General features: G+C 38.0%; 1 protein-coding gene across 1 annotated transcript; it reads right to left on the bottom strand.

Moving 5' to 3' along the window:
• Positions 1–4,693: 4,693 nt before the first annotated feature.
• LOC125221884 (serine/threonine-protein phosphatase BSL3) lies at positions 4,694–13,107 on the bottom strand. Its single transcript, XM_048124196.2, has 21 exons — positions 12,446–13,107; positions 11,771–11,831; positions 11,603–11,681; positions 11,428–11,507; positions 11,202–11,296; positions 11,021–11,120; positions 10,409–10,478; positions 10,164–10,265; positions 9,726–9,807; positions 9,457–9,636; positions 8,663–8,930; positions 8,342–8,576; positions 8,099–8,269; positions 7,501–7,739; positions 7,080–7,164; positions 6,836–6,934; positions 6,565–6,764; positions 6,411–6,486; positions 5,738–5,873; positions 5,487–5,626; positions 4,694–5,362 (listed from the first exon to the last, which is right to left on the bottom strand). Exons 1-21 carry the CDS (start codon positions 12,834–12,836, stop codon positions 5,279–5,281), a joined length of 2,973 nt encoding a protein of 990 aa, XP_047980153.1. The 5' UTR covers positions 12,837–13,107; the 3' UTR covers positions 4,694–5,278.
• Positions 13,108–14,599: the final 1,492 nt, after the last annotated feature.

Below are 14,599 nucleotides of genomic sequence, written 5' to 3'. Positions count from 1 at the left end.
AGTATATTCCTTTTTAGGATGTCTTAACAAAGTTAAGTTATTTCCATTTAAAAAAAATAAAATATCCAATCATTCTTGTTTTATTTGTCACCTAGTTTTACTCAATCTCTATCTTTTCTATTTTATTTTTATCTCCACTTTCCAACACAATTTATTAATTTTCATGCCCTAGAGTTATCCCAACTTAATTGGGACACAAGAAATGCTTCATTTACCAAACAAATGAATTAAATCCTTCAAATTTTATTTTCAACTTTATGTACTAAATGGGCCCTGAATGGCAAATATACCCTTCTAATCCAAGAAACAAGATTGTCAACCTTACAAAACATTAAACAGTAACAAGCTAAGCGCTGCAAAATATGGCAAAAAGAGTATATAACATAAAAGAGAAAAGTGGAATATCATGATACAAAGAAATTTTCATCTCCTATTTCAATGACTAAGAATACACAAAAAACCAATAAATGAATATTTCATCTGCTATTTCAATGACTATGTGTTATCACAAATAGAGTGAATATGTATCCAGTTTGAGACTTTCTATTGTCTCTATTTGATGCATAATCTGAATCACAGAATCCCACAAGACTATCTTTGGTCTGATCTTCAAAACCCTTGTACATGATCCCATACTCGGAACTTCCCTTCAGATATCTCAACATCCACTTCAAGGCTTGCCAATGCACCTTTCTTGGATTACTCATGTATCTGCTTGTTAGACTCACAGCATGAGCAAGATAAGGTCTTGTACATATCATTACATACATCACACTTCCTATGATGTTAGCATATGGTACATTCTTCATCAATTCCTGCTCTTCCTTAGATTTAGGACACTGATCTACATATAGTTGAAACTGATGCCCAAGGGGTGTAGAGACTATCCTAGACTCACTCATCTGGAATTCTTGAGTAATTTCTCAATATAGTGTTGCTGGCTCAGCCAAAGGACTCTTCTCTTTCTGTCCCTTATGATATCAATGCCTAAAATTCTCTTAGCTTCCCCCAAATCCTTCATTTCAAATCTGCATTTGAGGTCATACTTCACTATCTCAATCTCGTTGATATCTGATCCAGTAACTAACATATCATCCACGTATAAGAGCAAGAAAGCCACTGATTTCCCATCTTTCTTCTTCATATACACACAACTGTCATACTTGGAACTTTCAAAACCAATATCTCTCATATGCTGATCAAATTGCAGGTTCCATTGCCTGCTGGACTGTTTAAGGCCATAGATACTTCTCTTCAATAAGCAAACCTTTCCCTCATCTCCTGGCTTGATAAATCCCTCTGGCTGCTCCATGAATATGCTTTCCTCAAGCTCACCATGTAAAAACGCTGTTTTCACATCTAACTGGTGTAATTCCCAATCATTTTTTGCAACCAATGCCATGAGAAGTCTGATGGAGCTGTGCTTAACCACTAGAGAAAATATCTCGTTGTAGTCAATTCCCTCCCTCTGGTTGTATCCTTTGGCCACTAACCTGGCTTTATATCTGATTCTATCACCTTCTGATGCCTCCACCTTTTTCTTAAAAATCCATTTGCACCCAATTATTTTCGGCATCATCTTTCTGGTTACTAGAATCCAAGTCTTGTTTTTCAATAATGAGTCTATTTCAGCTTGCATTACCTTTATCCATCTGTCTCTTTCTCTAGAGCTTATTGCTTCCTTGTAAGTTCCCGGTTCATTAGACCCCATCTCCTCTGCTGCACAGAAGGCATAATACACTGGACTTGCATTGCTATATCTTGTTGGCCTTTTGACATTCTTTCTTCTTTCTCTGTCTCTGGCCAATCTATAGTCATCAAGATTAGTATCTGCTGGAACAATCTCTTCATCATCACTGATTTCATAAATCTGTTCCTCAGTTTCTGATACACTAGCTTCTTCAACCAGCTGCTGATCATCTGAATTTTCCAGTAACTCCACCTTAACTGGAGCATTGTATCCAGTTGCTTGCCTGTTGCCCCTCAGCTTCTTTATAAGGCATTTCTTTCTCTCTGAAGATCACATCTCGGCTGATCACCACCTTTTGATTTCCTGGCTCCATACACCAGAGCCTATAACCCTTCACTCCCTCTTGATATCCCAACAAGACACATTTCAGAGCTCTTGGCTCAAGTTTGCCTTCCCTAACATGAGAGTAAGCTCTACAACCAAAAGGTCTCAGCATTGTATAATTGTTATTATGACCAAACCATCTAAAATCTGGAGTTTCATTATTTATAGATGCAGTAGGACACTTGTTCATGAGAGTGACTGTTGTGGATGCTGCCTCTCCCCAGAATTTGTGAGGCATTCCTGATGAAATCAGCATACATCTAACCCTTTCTAGTATGGTTCTGTTAGCTCTTTCAGCCACACCGTTCTGTTGAGGATTGTTTGGAACCGTTCTATGTCTCTTGATTTCCTTTAGTTTGCAAAATCATCAAATTCATGAGATACGAACTCCAATCCATTATCTGTTCTAAGACACTTTAGATTTGAGCCTTTATCCACCTCAACCTCTGTACACCACTCTCTAAACTTGTTGAATGCATCAGACTTTTCTTTCAAAATGTATAGCCAAATTTTTCTAGAGTAGTCATCCACTATTGATAAGAAATACCTGCATCCTCCTACTGATAAAGTTTGAGCAGGCCCCCAAATGTCACTATGGGCATAATCAAGTACTGACTGTGAAGTGTGTTTTCCAGCCGGATATACTTGCTTCTTGCTTTTACCAAGCACACACACCTCACATTCTCTAGAAGCCATTTTATTGTCTGCCTCTATTACTCCAGCCTTGATAAGTTGATTAACTCCATCCATGGACACATGACCCAATCTGAGATGCCAAATATCACCATCTACTTTCTTCACCATATTGAGTTCATCAAATATAACCTCAGCTTCCAAATAGTCGAGACTGTTAAACCGTTTTGCCACCATGACAACATCAGCTCCCTTGAAAACCTTCATCTGACCATCTGATGACAGAAATGAATATCCCTTTCCTTCAAGAGCTCCTAGAGAGACTAAGTTCCTTTTTATATCAGGGATATATCTCACTTCTGAGAGGATCTTTGTTGTACCATCTTTCATTCTCAGCCTTATATTTCTCATGCCCTTAACTCTGCATATTTGATTGTTCCCCAGAAGTACAGAGCCAGTGGAATGCTGCATATTTTGAAACCATTCGAGCTTCGGGCACATATGAAAACTGCAGGCACTGTCCATGATCCATTGCTCACTGATATCTGTATCTCCTATGTTCAATGCATGAGCAGTTTCAATGTCTTGAGTAACATCAGCTGTGTTCTGCCCTTCTGCCTCTTCTTCTTTCTTTTTCTTCCATGAATAACAGTTCTTCTTTAGATGCCCCGGCTTCTTACAATAGTGGCACGATCTGGTCTCCTTCTCATCCTTCTTCTCAGATTTACCTTTCTTGTTCCATTTCTTCTTGGAACCTTTTTTATCTGTGCCTTTTATATGCAAGACTTCACCAGCTTGATCAATTGGCTTAGCTGCTGAAGTTTTCTGGAATTCCTTTGCTTTCAAGGCAGTAAGAACTTCTTCATAGGTGATTGAACTATCCCTTCCATACAAGATCGCATCCTTGAGTTGATCAAAACTTTTAGGGAGGGCATTCAGTAACATGATTGCCTTATCTTCATCCTTTAGTTCCCAATCAACAGACTCAAGATCATCCACTGCCTTCACAAAGTCATCCAGCTAATCCATGATCCCTTTCCCTTCAATAAATTTGATCGAAAAGAGTCTCTGCTTCAAGAACAACTTATTCGCCAGAGACTTTGTCATGTAAATCGACTCCAATTTGCTCCAAACTACAGAAGGTGTTTTCTCTTTGCACACTTCTCTAAGAACCCGATCTCCAAGACTCAGCATTATCGCGCTATGCGCTCTATCCATCATGTCGAGCTTCTTGATTTCCGCTTTATCTTCAAGATCCGCAGTTTTATCTGGCTGCTTATACTTCATCGCCTCCCATAGCCCTTGCTGCACGAGCATGGCTTTCATCTTTACCTTCCATAACCCAAAATCGTTTCTACCCGTGAATTTCTCGAAATCAAATCGAGAGGCAGCCATCATCAATTGCAAAATCAGTCGTTCCCACAGAGCGGCGCCAATTTGTTATCACACATATGCAATTGACGGCTACACTAAGCAATAATCGAACTCAAGAATCAACGACACACCAAATTACGTGGTTCAGCCAATGTGGCCTACGTCCACGGGAGAACTCAGGCAATATTGTATTGATGATGAGAGGGGAATTACATAAGCATACAATTGCAGAAACTACACAAACAATCCCTCACTTTTCTCAGCTAATCACAACTAAAACGCAGTAGCTGAATTGACTAACCAAAGCGAGCAGCAATCACTGAGCGAGCTACACCAACAATCACCAAGAACTCCTTTCTTCTTGACCGATACTTCCTTGAGCTCTCTCCACAATGAATCCCCAATTTTTGAATGTTAATTTCTGTTACAACTGCACATTCATTTGCTGAGCTATTTTATACCCCAACAAGAAGTTATCCCACATGGATTTTATCCCATGTGATGCAGCTCACCTACACCCTGCATATAGCTTACTTATTTGCTAATTTCAAAATGTTGTGAAGAATTTCATAACACTATGAATACATGAAAACCCAATAAATTGAGCTACAATTGGGAAATGGCATAATTATATATGGCCAATACTCAAAAAAGATATATCGCTATTCCAAACAAGAATTGTAAAAGGAAACATTATAGGAAAAGTAGACACTAATTATACAAGGCAACACCCTCACTCTATTATTATACATGAATGACCAAGAGATATCCCACCAACCACGTATACAAACCTCACCCCCTCTTAAAATAGAAGAAGACTAAAATGATACACCTAACCTAAGAAACAAGAGAGAAATATAAGAACTAATGATGAATGCCGTAACCTGCCCACCCAACAAAGAAATGACAGTACTGACTACTTTGATCTCTCATGTACAGAAGACATCTCAAAAAATGCAAAAGTATACACATTTCTCGCTTGATCTCGTCGCCTTTTCCTCAGAGTGCTCCTCAACCGTATGAAACATATCGGGATCTCAAGGCCTTGAAGCCACAAAGAGGAATGTGCACAGTACATATAAGCATACCTCTTTGCATAATTCTCCTGATGGTATCATGCTATGTACACATGGCTGGAAAGCCCGGGAGTTAGCATAAGGCCAGAAGATGTCGTAGACAGTTATCTGGGATTATATTCTAAATCCAAGCAAGAGAACCTCGATCATTAGTGACTTGAGGTCGGCCTCTAGTAGGCGTAGGTGGTCGGTTAGCATTTAGCTCCTGAATGGGATCCAACGATTGGAGGAAAAACAGAAATGAATGATATCAGGGAAGAAATATGACCAGTCTGACCACATACTAGATAATTATATACAAAGACTATGGTTTTACATAAATGTAGCACCTGCATCCACGTGTCTTCTACATGACGTTCTGGAGATGTTTCAGGAGATGAAATTGCAGGGGGCAACGGATGAATGAGTTTAGGCACAACTACTAAATCTCTACCCAAAACCAAGATAGCACCAGCATTATTCGCAGTACCTACAGAAATTAAATAAGAAACTAAAATCAACCTTCAAATGATGAACCAGTAACATGATGCTGGAAATATTAACTAACCATCATTGGTAATCTTAAAAAGGTTGGACATACCACAGTAGTTTGTTGCAGAAAAAAGAGTAATTAAGTGTCCCTGAGCAAATCTTTCAAAGCCGTCCATTACACATTCATGTGCTCGGACTATCAACTGAAGATCATTGTTGTTACAGAATTCCATGACACGATCAGGCTGCATCAGTTGAGATAAATGATCAGGCACAAACATAGAATGTAAAAATGATTCTCCTCTATGAGTATAATGAATTAGGGATCAAAAATCCCGCAACTATGTTTATGCATAAAATGATACTCCCTCCGTCCGCCATTAGTAGTCCCGGTCACTTTTGCGCACCCGTTTTGTAAAAATGATAATAAATAATTAAAGTGGAGAAATGGTTAAATAAGAGAGAGAATAATGTTGACAAGAGTCTTCTTATCATTATTCCCTCTTGTACTTTACCATTTCTCCACTTTAACTATTTATTATCATTTTTATAAAATGAGTGCGCAAAAGTGACCGGGACTCCTAATGGCGGACGGAGGGAGTAGCTTGAATGAACCATAACAATTGAAAGTAAGAAGAAGCATGGCATCCATAGCAGTAAGTAGGGTTTCATAACCCATGACCAACATTTAGATCCCACAAAGTATAAATGTAAATTGCCTCATGAAGTTTTGGATCATATAGAGATAGATATTTAGAATATGAGAGAGGAAGGAAAACAACCCCAAATGTCACTAATCCAGGACCTCTTGCATTTGGCCGCAGACCTTCTACACTGTCATTTTCAGTGGGATCGGACCTATAAAGAAAATATTCAGATCAAGATACAGCAATTGAAACAATAAGAGTAATGGGAGAAAAAATAACACGAACTGACCACAATAAGTCCATAAGAACAATTGACCCTGCTTCCATAGGAATTGGACGTTGAATATTCTCAATCTGTTCGATATGGTTTATAGATCTCCCAATACCACCATGCATGCAGACAATCTTTTTCTCAATTAATGCGGCCAGAGGAAGCCAATTAAACAATCTGTTTATCCGATGCCATGCCCATATTCCATCTCTCTCACCCTATACATGAAGCTTCATAAGTCCCATACTTCATCCAAATAACGGGTCATTTACACAATTTTTGTATTTACCATACGCTCAATGCACTCGATCCGAAAACCAAAAAGGGCATTGATATCAGCAGCCTCATGATTGCCGCGGATTAAATGTACTTGATGTTGATATTCAACCTGCAAATTCGTTAAGAAAAAACATTGTGAAATTAAAAATCAATCATCGCCAGATAGCTTCAGAGTGATGCAGCAAATTATGGTTTAAAAATCTTACAAAACAACTAGGAAAAAAGTCAGCAATGTTCAAAAGATAAGCAAATACCTTTAAAGCGAGGAGAAGGGTAATGGTTTCCAAGCTATGCTGGCCACGATCAACATAGTCCCCCAAGAAGAGATAATCAATATATCTGACATGCATTCACACATCAGTTCAATGTCATAGCCCCAAGAAGAGATAATCAATATATCTGACATGCATCCACACATCAGTTGTCATAGCAACAAACTTTAATGGCAAAAAAAAAGACACGATTGGTTCAGCTACCCAGAGTTCTCCGCATGAATTCCAGTGCCTAGGAGTACAAGGGATTTAAGTGTAGTGGACACTGGGAGTTCAAGATGCATACAATGGGAGTTCAAGATGCATCTACCCTTGAAAATAATATGTATAAACAGAACCTACCCAAACATAAATGGACCAATGACCATAGCATGCAGGAAGATAAGGTGATTTGAAAACTCACGAGATGTCTCCTGCAGTAGAAGGAGATCCATATTCATCAAAAAGCCTCATAAGATCTCCAAATTGACCGTGCAAATCACCAAATATCTTAATAGGAGCCCTCAGCTGTAGCACACTTGGTTCACTTGCAAATATTCTCTCAGCACTATCACAAAGATCAGCAATCTCATTACAGTCCAAGAAAAATTGTCTTCGAACTGGAGGCTTCCACCCACGAGGTTTCAAAAGATGAGCAATAACCTGAGACACATTTAGGGGCTGTGATGAAAATTTGAAAAATAGGGAGAGACCTTAACAACATATCTCCCAAGTTAGTTGTGTCAACTAGTTGACTAGGCTAAAAATTTTGATTTTAAGTTTATATTAATGAATTGGACTTTGACGGTATGGACAGGAAAGAGGAAAAATATGACTAACTTAATTGCCACTATCACAACATGATTGCTTAACAACTTCAGCTACAAGACAACTTAAATCAAATTAAAGGGAAACAAACAACACTTAGCCATTTGAACTCCAATCTACACCTCTACTTATTAGCCGTTCTCTTGATTACTCTGGTGTCAACATAATTGAAATCTTTAGAGGAGAAACATTACCTTCTTAGGTACACTATTAATTGACATTTGTCGATCTAAAAGTTTCCTAGCTGCTGTTGCACTTTCTGGAGTTCCATAGCTGACCCGTCTGCCTTCATTTTCAAACTGATCAATTGACAGTTGTCTAACCATACCACCTAAGGCACCACCAGTCTCTGCAGCTACAACCACCTGCACATGTAATCTGTGTAAATAAAACATTTAACAACGGTTATGTACTATATATCTTGTCCTGATACTGACAGCACGATGATGAAGTCGAACTCCAGCTGGGATAGAATTATTTGACATTGCAGAGTCGGGTTTAATCAATGTAGTTTGTTTTCCACTTGGTGTTGCCTCAGCCCCACGATCTCTGTCTGGCAGCTCAACTTCTCCATTAACTTGTCGAGCTTTAGCAGCTTTTAATGTGGCACTTATAGCCTCAGCTTCAGCTGCAGCAGCTTCAACCAAGTACTCGACACCTTTACTTAGTTGTCTGTGCACAAAACACCAGAACTTGAGGCAACAGACATAGCAAACTAATCAGATAGATAGACAGTATGGTTAAAGATAACAGCTAACCGAGAACCCTGTAGCATCGCATTCTCTGTGCTTATATCTGTATAGATATCACCATTGACAGGAGGGGCAACAGGACTTCCAACAACAACAGCCCCATCAGCGGCAGATTCAGTTAGAGGAACCCTTGTTCTATCATCATTATATCCATATGTGCCTTGTGAACTCCCTTGCTGCAAATGGGATGCCGCAGCTGCAGCATGAGAAGCTGCAGTAGTCGTTTCAGCAGCAGCCAGATCTTCAGCAACAAGCAAATCATCAAGAAGCACCCCTACATCATTGTTTTTCAATAGTTAACACAGCCTGGGTTTATTAACAGTAACAGCAGAGATTGTCACAATGCAACAAAGATGTACACTTTGAGGACAAAAGTGGTAAAAGCTTCCGATCGCCTTTTAAGACCTAAACACATCCATTCCAACATTGTAGACAAGTACAAGCTATAGATACCTCAATGCAGAATTCAAAAACCACTATACCTGAAGGGACCAGAGATACAAATTAAGATCTATAATTATCATTGTAAATTTAAGCCTTTAACTAATACTTCCTCCGTCCCATAAAATAATGTGCATTTTCCATTTTCATCCATCCCACAAAAATATGTGCATTCCATTTTTAAAAAGGTATATCAATTTAATAATGTAGGTCCCACTATCCACTAACACTACTTTAACTACAATTCTCCTCTCTCTTACTTTACCAATTTTATCTTAATTCCCGTGCCATACCCATTGCCCATATTTTTATGGGACGGAGGGAGTAGATTTTTATCAGGTAAATGTATCATGTCTCACCACCACGTAGACCACCATAAATGAATATCAAGTCACCAACAGCAGCAGCAGCATGCCTACAACGCCTTGTTAATTCAACTGCTGCATCTCCTCCAGCAGCATCAGCACTGTATCGACCTGTTCTTGGTGTTGTGACAACAGACTTTGTATCGCACCAAACTCCAGCTGCGGTATCCAAAACTACACAAAATACAAATTGATGCCAATCCCAATCATTTAGTATATGTAAATATGGATAGTCACATACTATATGACCAAATGAACAGTACCAGCAACACTTGAGGAGTCCTCTACCATGCGTCCACCACCAAGTGCCCCTCCAGATACATGAAGGCGTGCATTAACGAAAACCTGAATAAGTAACATAAACCATTATATTTTACAATAGCTGTCTTTGTTTTATGCAACTAAACTAATACTCCCTCCGTCCCAAAAAAGTTGAGCCGTATTCCTTTTTAGTCCGTCCCAACAAAGTTGAGTCATTTCCTTTTTTAAGAAAAGACAACATCTAATCACTCTTTTTTTATTCCATCATTTACTTTACTCTCTCTTATCTTTCCTACTTTCTTCATCTCTCGATTCTCTCCTATTTGTTTAATTTAAATTCTTAACCTCCGTGCCCAAAAGTTTTGTCTCAACTTTTATGGGACGGAGGGAGTAGTTATTATAGCGGCCGATACTTAGTGAGAGGCTAATGAATAACTTACCGCAGCATGTTGATACCTTGGTGATGGTGAGACACCAGGTGCAATGGCCCATTCCCACCTACCATCTCTGTGTTTAGCAAGCCCATATGCACTAGCTAGTGGCTGTGAATTATGTCATTTGGAGGAAAACAGTCAAACAGAGAGAGCAAATGGAAGTTTTACCCATGAATATTGAAGAGAATGCCAATTGCCAGCAGAGGACTCAAGCAACGTCAACATCATAAATGCTTGCATGACAGACTTACAACACTATTCGCATCCCTTCCACCACAAAGCAGAAGAAGACCATCAGAGCGTGCACTTGCAGTTGCGTACCTGGGAAGTTGGGCCATGTTAGCACAACCTAAGATCTTTACTTTATTTCATAAAAAAAATACCTCTAAATTCCCATTAACTCTAAGCTGGCCATACTCTCCCTTTCTTGTTATTGCTTATTTATATACCTTTACTTGTAAAATTAAGAAAATACAGCACGATTTATGTTTTATCTATTTATTTAACCTACTTACGAGGGTTATTTAAGACCAATACAGAATATTTTGAAATTGGATAGAAATGAGGTGGTAGGATTCAACAACTATAAAAATTAGAAATAAAATCAATTTGTTTAAATAAAAAATACTTAGTCGATTATCGTTATTAACACATTCTCTAATTTATGTTCATTGATAAGTATATTTGCGTTCAAAAATACTTTTGAGTTCCATTATTTCTGCAAATTTTGCAGAGGATAATTATAGTTTCTAGGTTATAGAAGACAAAGATTTTACATTCTCAAGTTTAACAAGTAATTTGAGGCCAAAATGAAAGTCATCCAATAGTACCACAAGGTTATTAAGAAAGTTGCACAAACTCACATGCATGGAGGTGGCCCTTCACCCTCGGGCTCTAGTTTCCTCCATTCATATGGCTTTGCAGCAGTGTCCAATGCCCATACATCAGCTAAAGGCCGCTTCCCTACCAAAAAAATTGAACTGTCAATTTATTAACCAACAAATGTCAAATATAGAAAGGGAAAAGTAATTTAAGAAGACAAACCATCATTTCCACCAATTGACATTAAATACCGCTGACCTACCAAAGCCATTACATGCCCATACCGTGGCCCTGGGCCAGGACCATGCACCACAACCCTAAAGAAATTAAGATGCTAGCTCAGTGATAAGAACAACAATGAAGTTAAAAGGGTTTTTTAGAGAGTAATCACTTCAGTAGTTGGAGCAAACTATACAACAATGCATTCAACTCTTACATAAAAGCCTACCTATGCCATCTCGGTCGTTGCTGTGTAAGGTCCAGAACATGAAGATCTTCGGCCGATAAACCAGCAGGACCAATCCCACCCTATGAAAGATAAGAGTAACAATTCATTTTATCGTCCAAACATAGAAAGATAACTATGCAACTTGCACAAAAAAACATTGCATCTAGCAACAAACCTGAATAACAACCATCGTACCTACAGCAGTGGCAACATGAGCTGCCCTAGGTGTGGGTGGTTCCCCAATTGGGGTAACACTGCAATATAAAAGTCTGCCTCATCAACGAAAAGTGAAAACTTAATGGACCAACAACCAGACCATACGAACAAGGTTATCTTAACTTACCAAGACCACTTATTTGCCAATACATCATAGCAATGCACGTCGGCCGTAGCCCCAGCCAACCCTGCAATTACATGTTTTCCATATTGGAATTTGTAGCTGTATGATTAAGATCATCTAGTGATATATTTCCCATTTTCAGTATGAAAATCTATCTTTAACTGCTATAGGCACTAAAAAATGTTAAAAGGGGGCCTTCATCGATTCCTTGTCATTTATATTAGTATAGAACTCGTTTTAAATCTTAATTAGCAAATTCTTCTACCAACTACATGCTTAGAACCCTCGAATAAATTTCAGCAAGTAACATGGAAGATAAATTGCAAAGCAGGTGACATTATAATCTCATCTCATGAGTATCGCAGATCCCGAGATAATAGCACCAAAAACTATAAGTTCTTCATAGTACCAAAAAATCATTCACCTTTCAATCTGTACCACCAATTGATTCAGCATAAAAGATTGCAAGAAATTACTCGAGAATATCAAGATACAAGTCTCATGCAAATCTTTGTTTCTTAAACTTTAAAAGGAAGCACAAACGGCATTGTTGTCAACTGAAGGTAACTTGATGATCAAGAGGAGGGAACTCAAATATAGCAAAACAAGACTTGGGAGGTGAATAAGATCCTTAAAATCTCAGGCATTATGAATTTTAAAAGATATACGAGAACATACGGATTCCAGCGCTTCCCGCGGAAGAAGGAGTTCCCGATGCAGCTGAATTGCCTTCGAGCGCCGTTGCCCCTCCGAAAAGAATTAACCTCGGCCCAATATACCCAGGACTCCCCTCCTCCCCAACCGCCGGCACCGCTGTCAGCGTGTGACCACATCGCGGGCCTGGACCATCCTCCTTCTTCTCAATTATCGCGTTCACCACAGTATAGGTCGGTGCGCAGCGTGGTCCGCCCACAATCGCCCCGCTAGTACTATTATTGCTCTGTTCCTGCTGCAGCTGCGGCGACGAGGATTGAGATTCGTTGGACAGAAGCGCAACCGTATTAGCAGTGGTGGAGTCCGCCGACGGATCCTGATCGGGCTCGCCGGGCATAGCGGAATCGACGTCCATTTATGCGAAAAAACCCCTAAATTCCGAAGCTTGGCAATGAGAGCGGAGCTGGAATTCTCAGAAATGGGCATTTTGAATCTTCATTGTGAACAAAGCCCTAGCTCCGATCGATTGAAACATTTTCCCCCAACAGTGGCGAATTCCACCTTTTTCTTCAAAGTTTCGCTTTTTTATTTCCCTATCTTTGAAGAGGTGACGACGACGAGGAAAACAAACGGGACGGCTAAACCAAACACGCTCTTTCTCTCTCTACAATAAACAAATCTAGAGAGAGAATCAAATGTCCTTACTTTTTTTTAATTATGGTAATCTTTCAATCATTAATTCATTATGAACGTACATTAAAATTTTTAAATTGTTTCGATAAATGGTTAGTGACAGTGTTGTCTGAACTAAAACAGTTTTTAAATTCGTAAATATGAAATTTGCAAGATAGGTATTCGTAAAGAGAAAGTTATGACATTAGTATTGTGTAAATGACTAAATTGTATCCCGGTTCAATTTTGAGAAGATTATATGTTTCTTAAAAATAAAAAATAAAATCTTTTTAGTTTGGTTCCAAAAAATTAAAAAAAAAAAATTTAAGAAATTTATTTTTCTTTAGTGAGGTGAGAGACATTATTAACACTCTTTTTTTATCTTTTATTTTATCAATTTTATATTAAATAAGTGTTGTTTTAAAAGTTTATATGGAGAGAGTACATAAGAGTAAAATAGTTGGAAAATAGATTAATATAAAGGGCATAATTGAAATTAAATTAATCAAATACAAACCGCGAATCCATACTCAAAATTGAAATTAATCGCCGACCATTGTTTCTAAAGCCTACGGTTGCGCAGTAATTCAAGTTGTTCGTTTAATTTATTTTTTCCTAATTTCGCACACAAAGCACTTTTTTCCATTTTTTATGTAATTATTATGTTTGGAATAATATATTTTATAATGTGTCTTCATTGAAATATCATGAAAGTTAATATATACACGTTGGATCTACAAATATTAATTTTATTTGTGAACTATAAGATTTTTAAAGAGAAATTAGTAAAATAAGAGATATATAAAAAATAAAAGAGAGATAGGAGAAAAAATGAATAAAGTATAAAAGTAAGTTTCTATTTTGAAATGAGACAATTTTTTGTGGACACTCCAAAATGGCAAACTGAGATAATTTTTCGTGAACAGAACAAGTATGATATTTGAAAATAAATTTAAAACAAGCAAATTATAATCATTTAAAATTTTAAGATAATTTATATATTAGTGCGTTTTTAGTAGAGAAGAGACTGAATTCCTAGTCAAAATAGGAGACAAATCTCGTCAAAGGGAGACGAAAATTTTGATGATTGGAGAGTTATGACTTTTTCTCATCTATTTACTCAAAATTAAAGTTATGCCGCTTTCCTCGATATCCTCGAACAGGACTTGTGATATGCTCGTTTTGCATCCACTAGTCTCGCAACATGTTTCACTCACTCAGAAATGTGAAAAATCACCTCCACTTGACGAGTTCATTAATTCTTTATTTTCCACGGCCATTCCTTCATGAAAGGTCTAAATAATTTCGCCTTTCGACATGCAATTGTTTAGGCATGAATTGACCATCTTCTTAAACCGTGTCAAGTACTGACCAAGTATTTCATCAAATGCCTGGGTGGCCTCATTTATCTCTTTTCTATTGCATTAGTCTTTATCACATGAAAATAGAATTAGTCTTTATCACATGAAAATAGAAGCTTCAGATCCACGTCTGGATGGAGTTGGG

The sequence above is a fragment of the Salvia hispanica genome, chromosome 1, assembly GCF_029641045.1.
Source record: "Salvia hispanica isolate PSC_SH4W2 chromosome 1, Shi_PSC_v1, whole genome shotgun sequence".
Taxonomy (NCBI): Eukaryota; Viridiplantae; Streptophyta; class Magnoliopsida; order Lamiales; family Lamiaceae; genus Salvia; species Salvia hispanica.
Note: the sequence above shows the minus strand (reverse complement) of the source record. Positions and strands in the feature narration are given on the sequence as shown.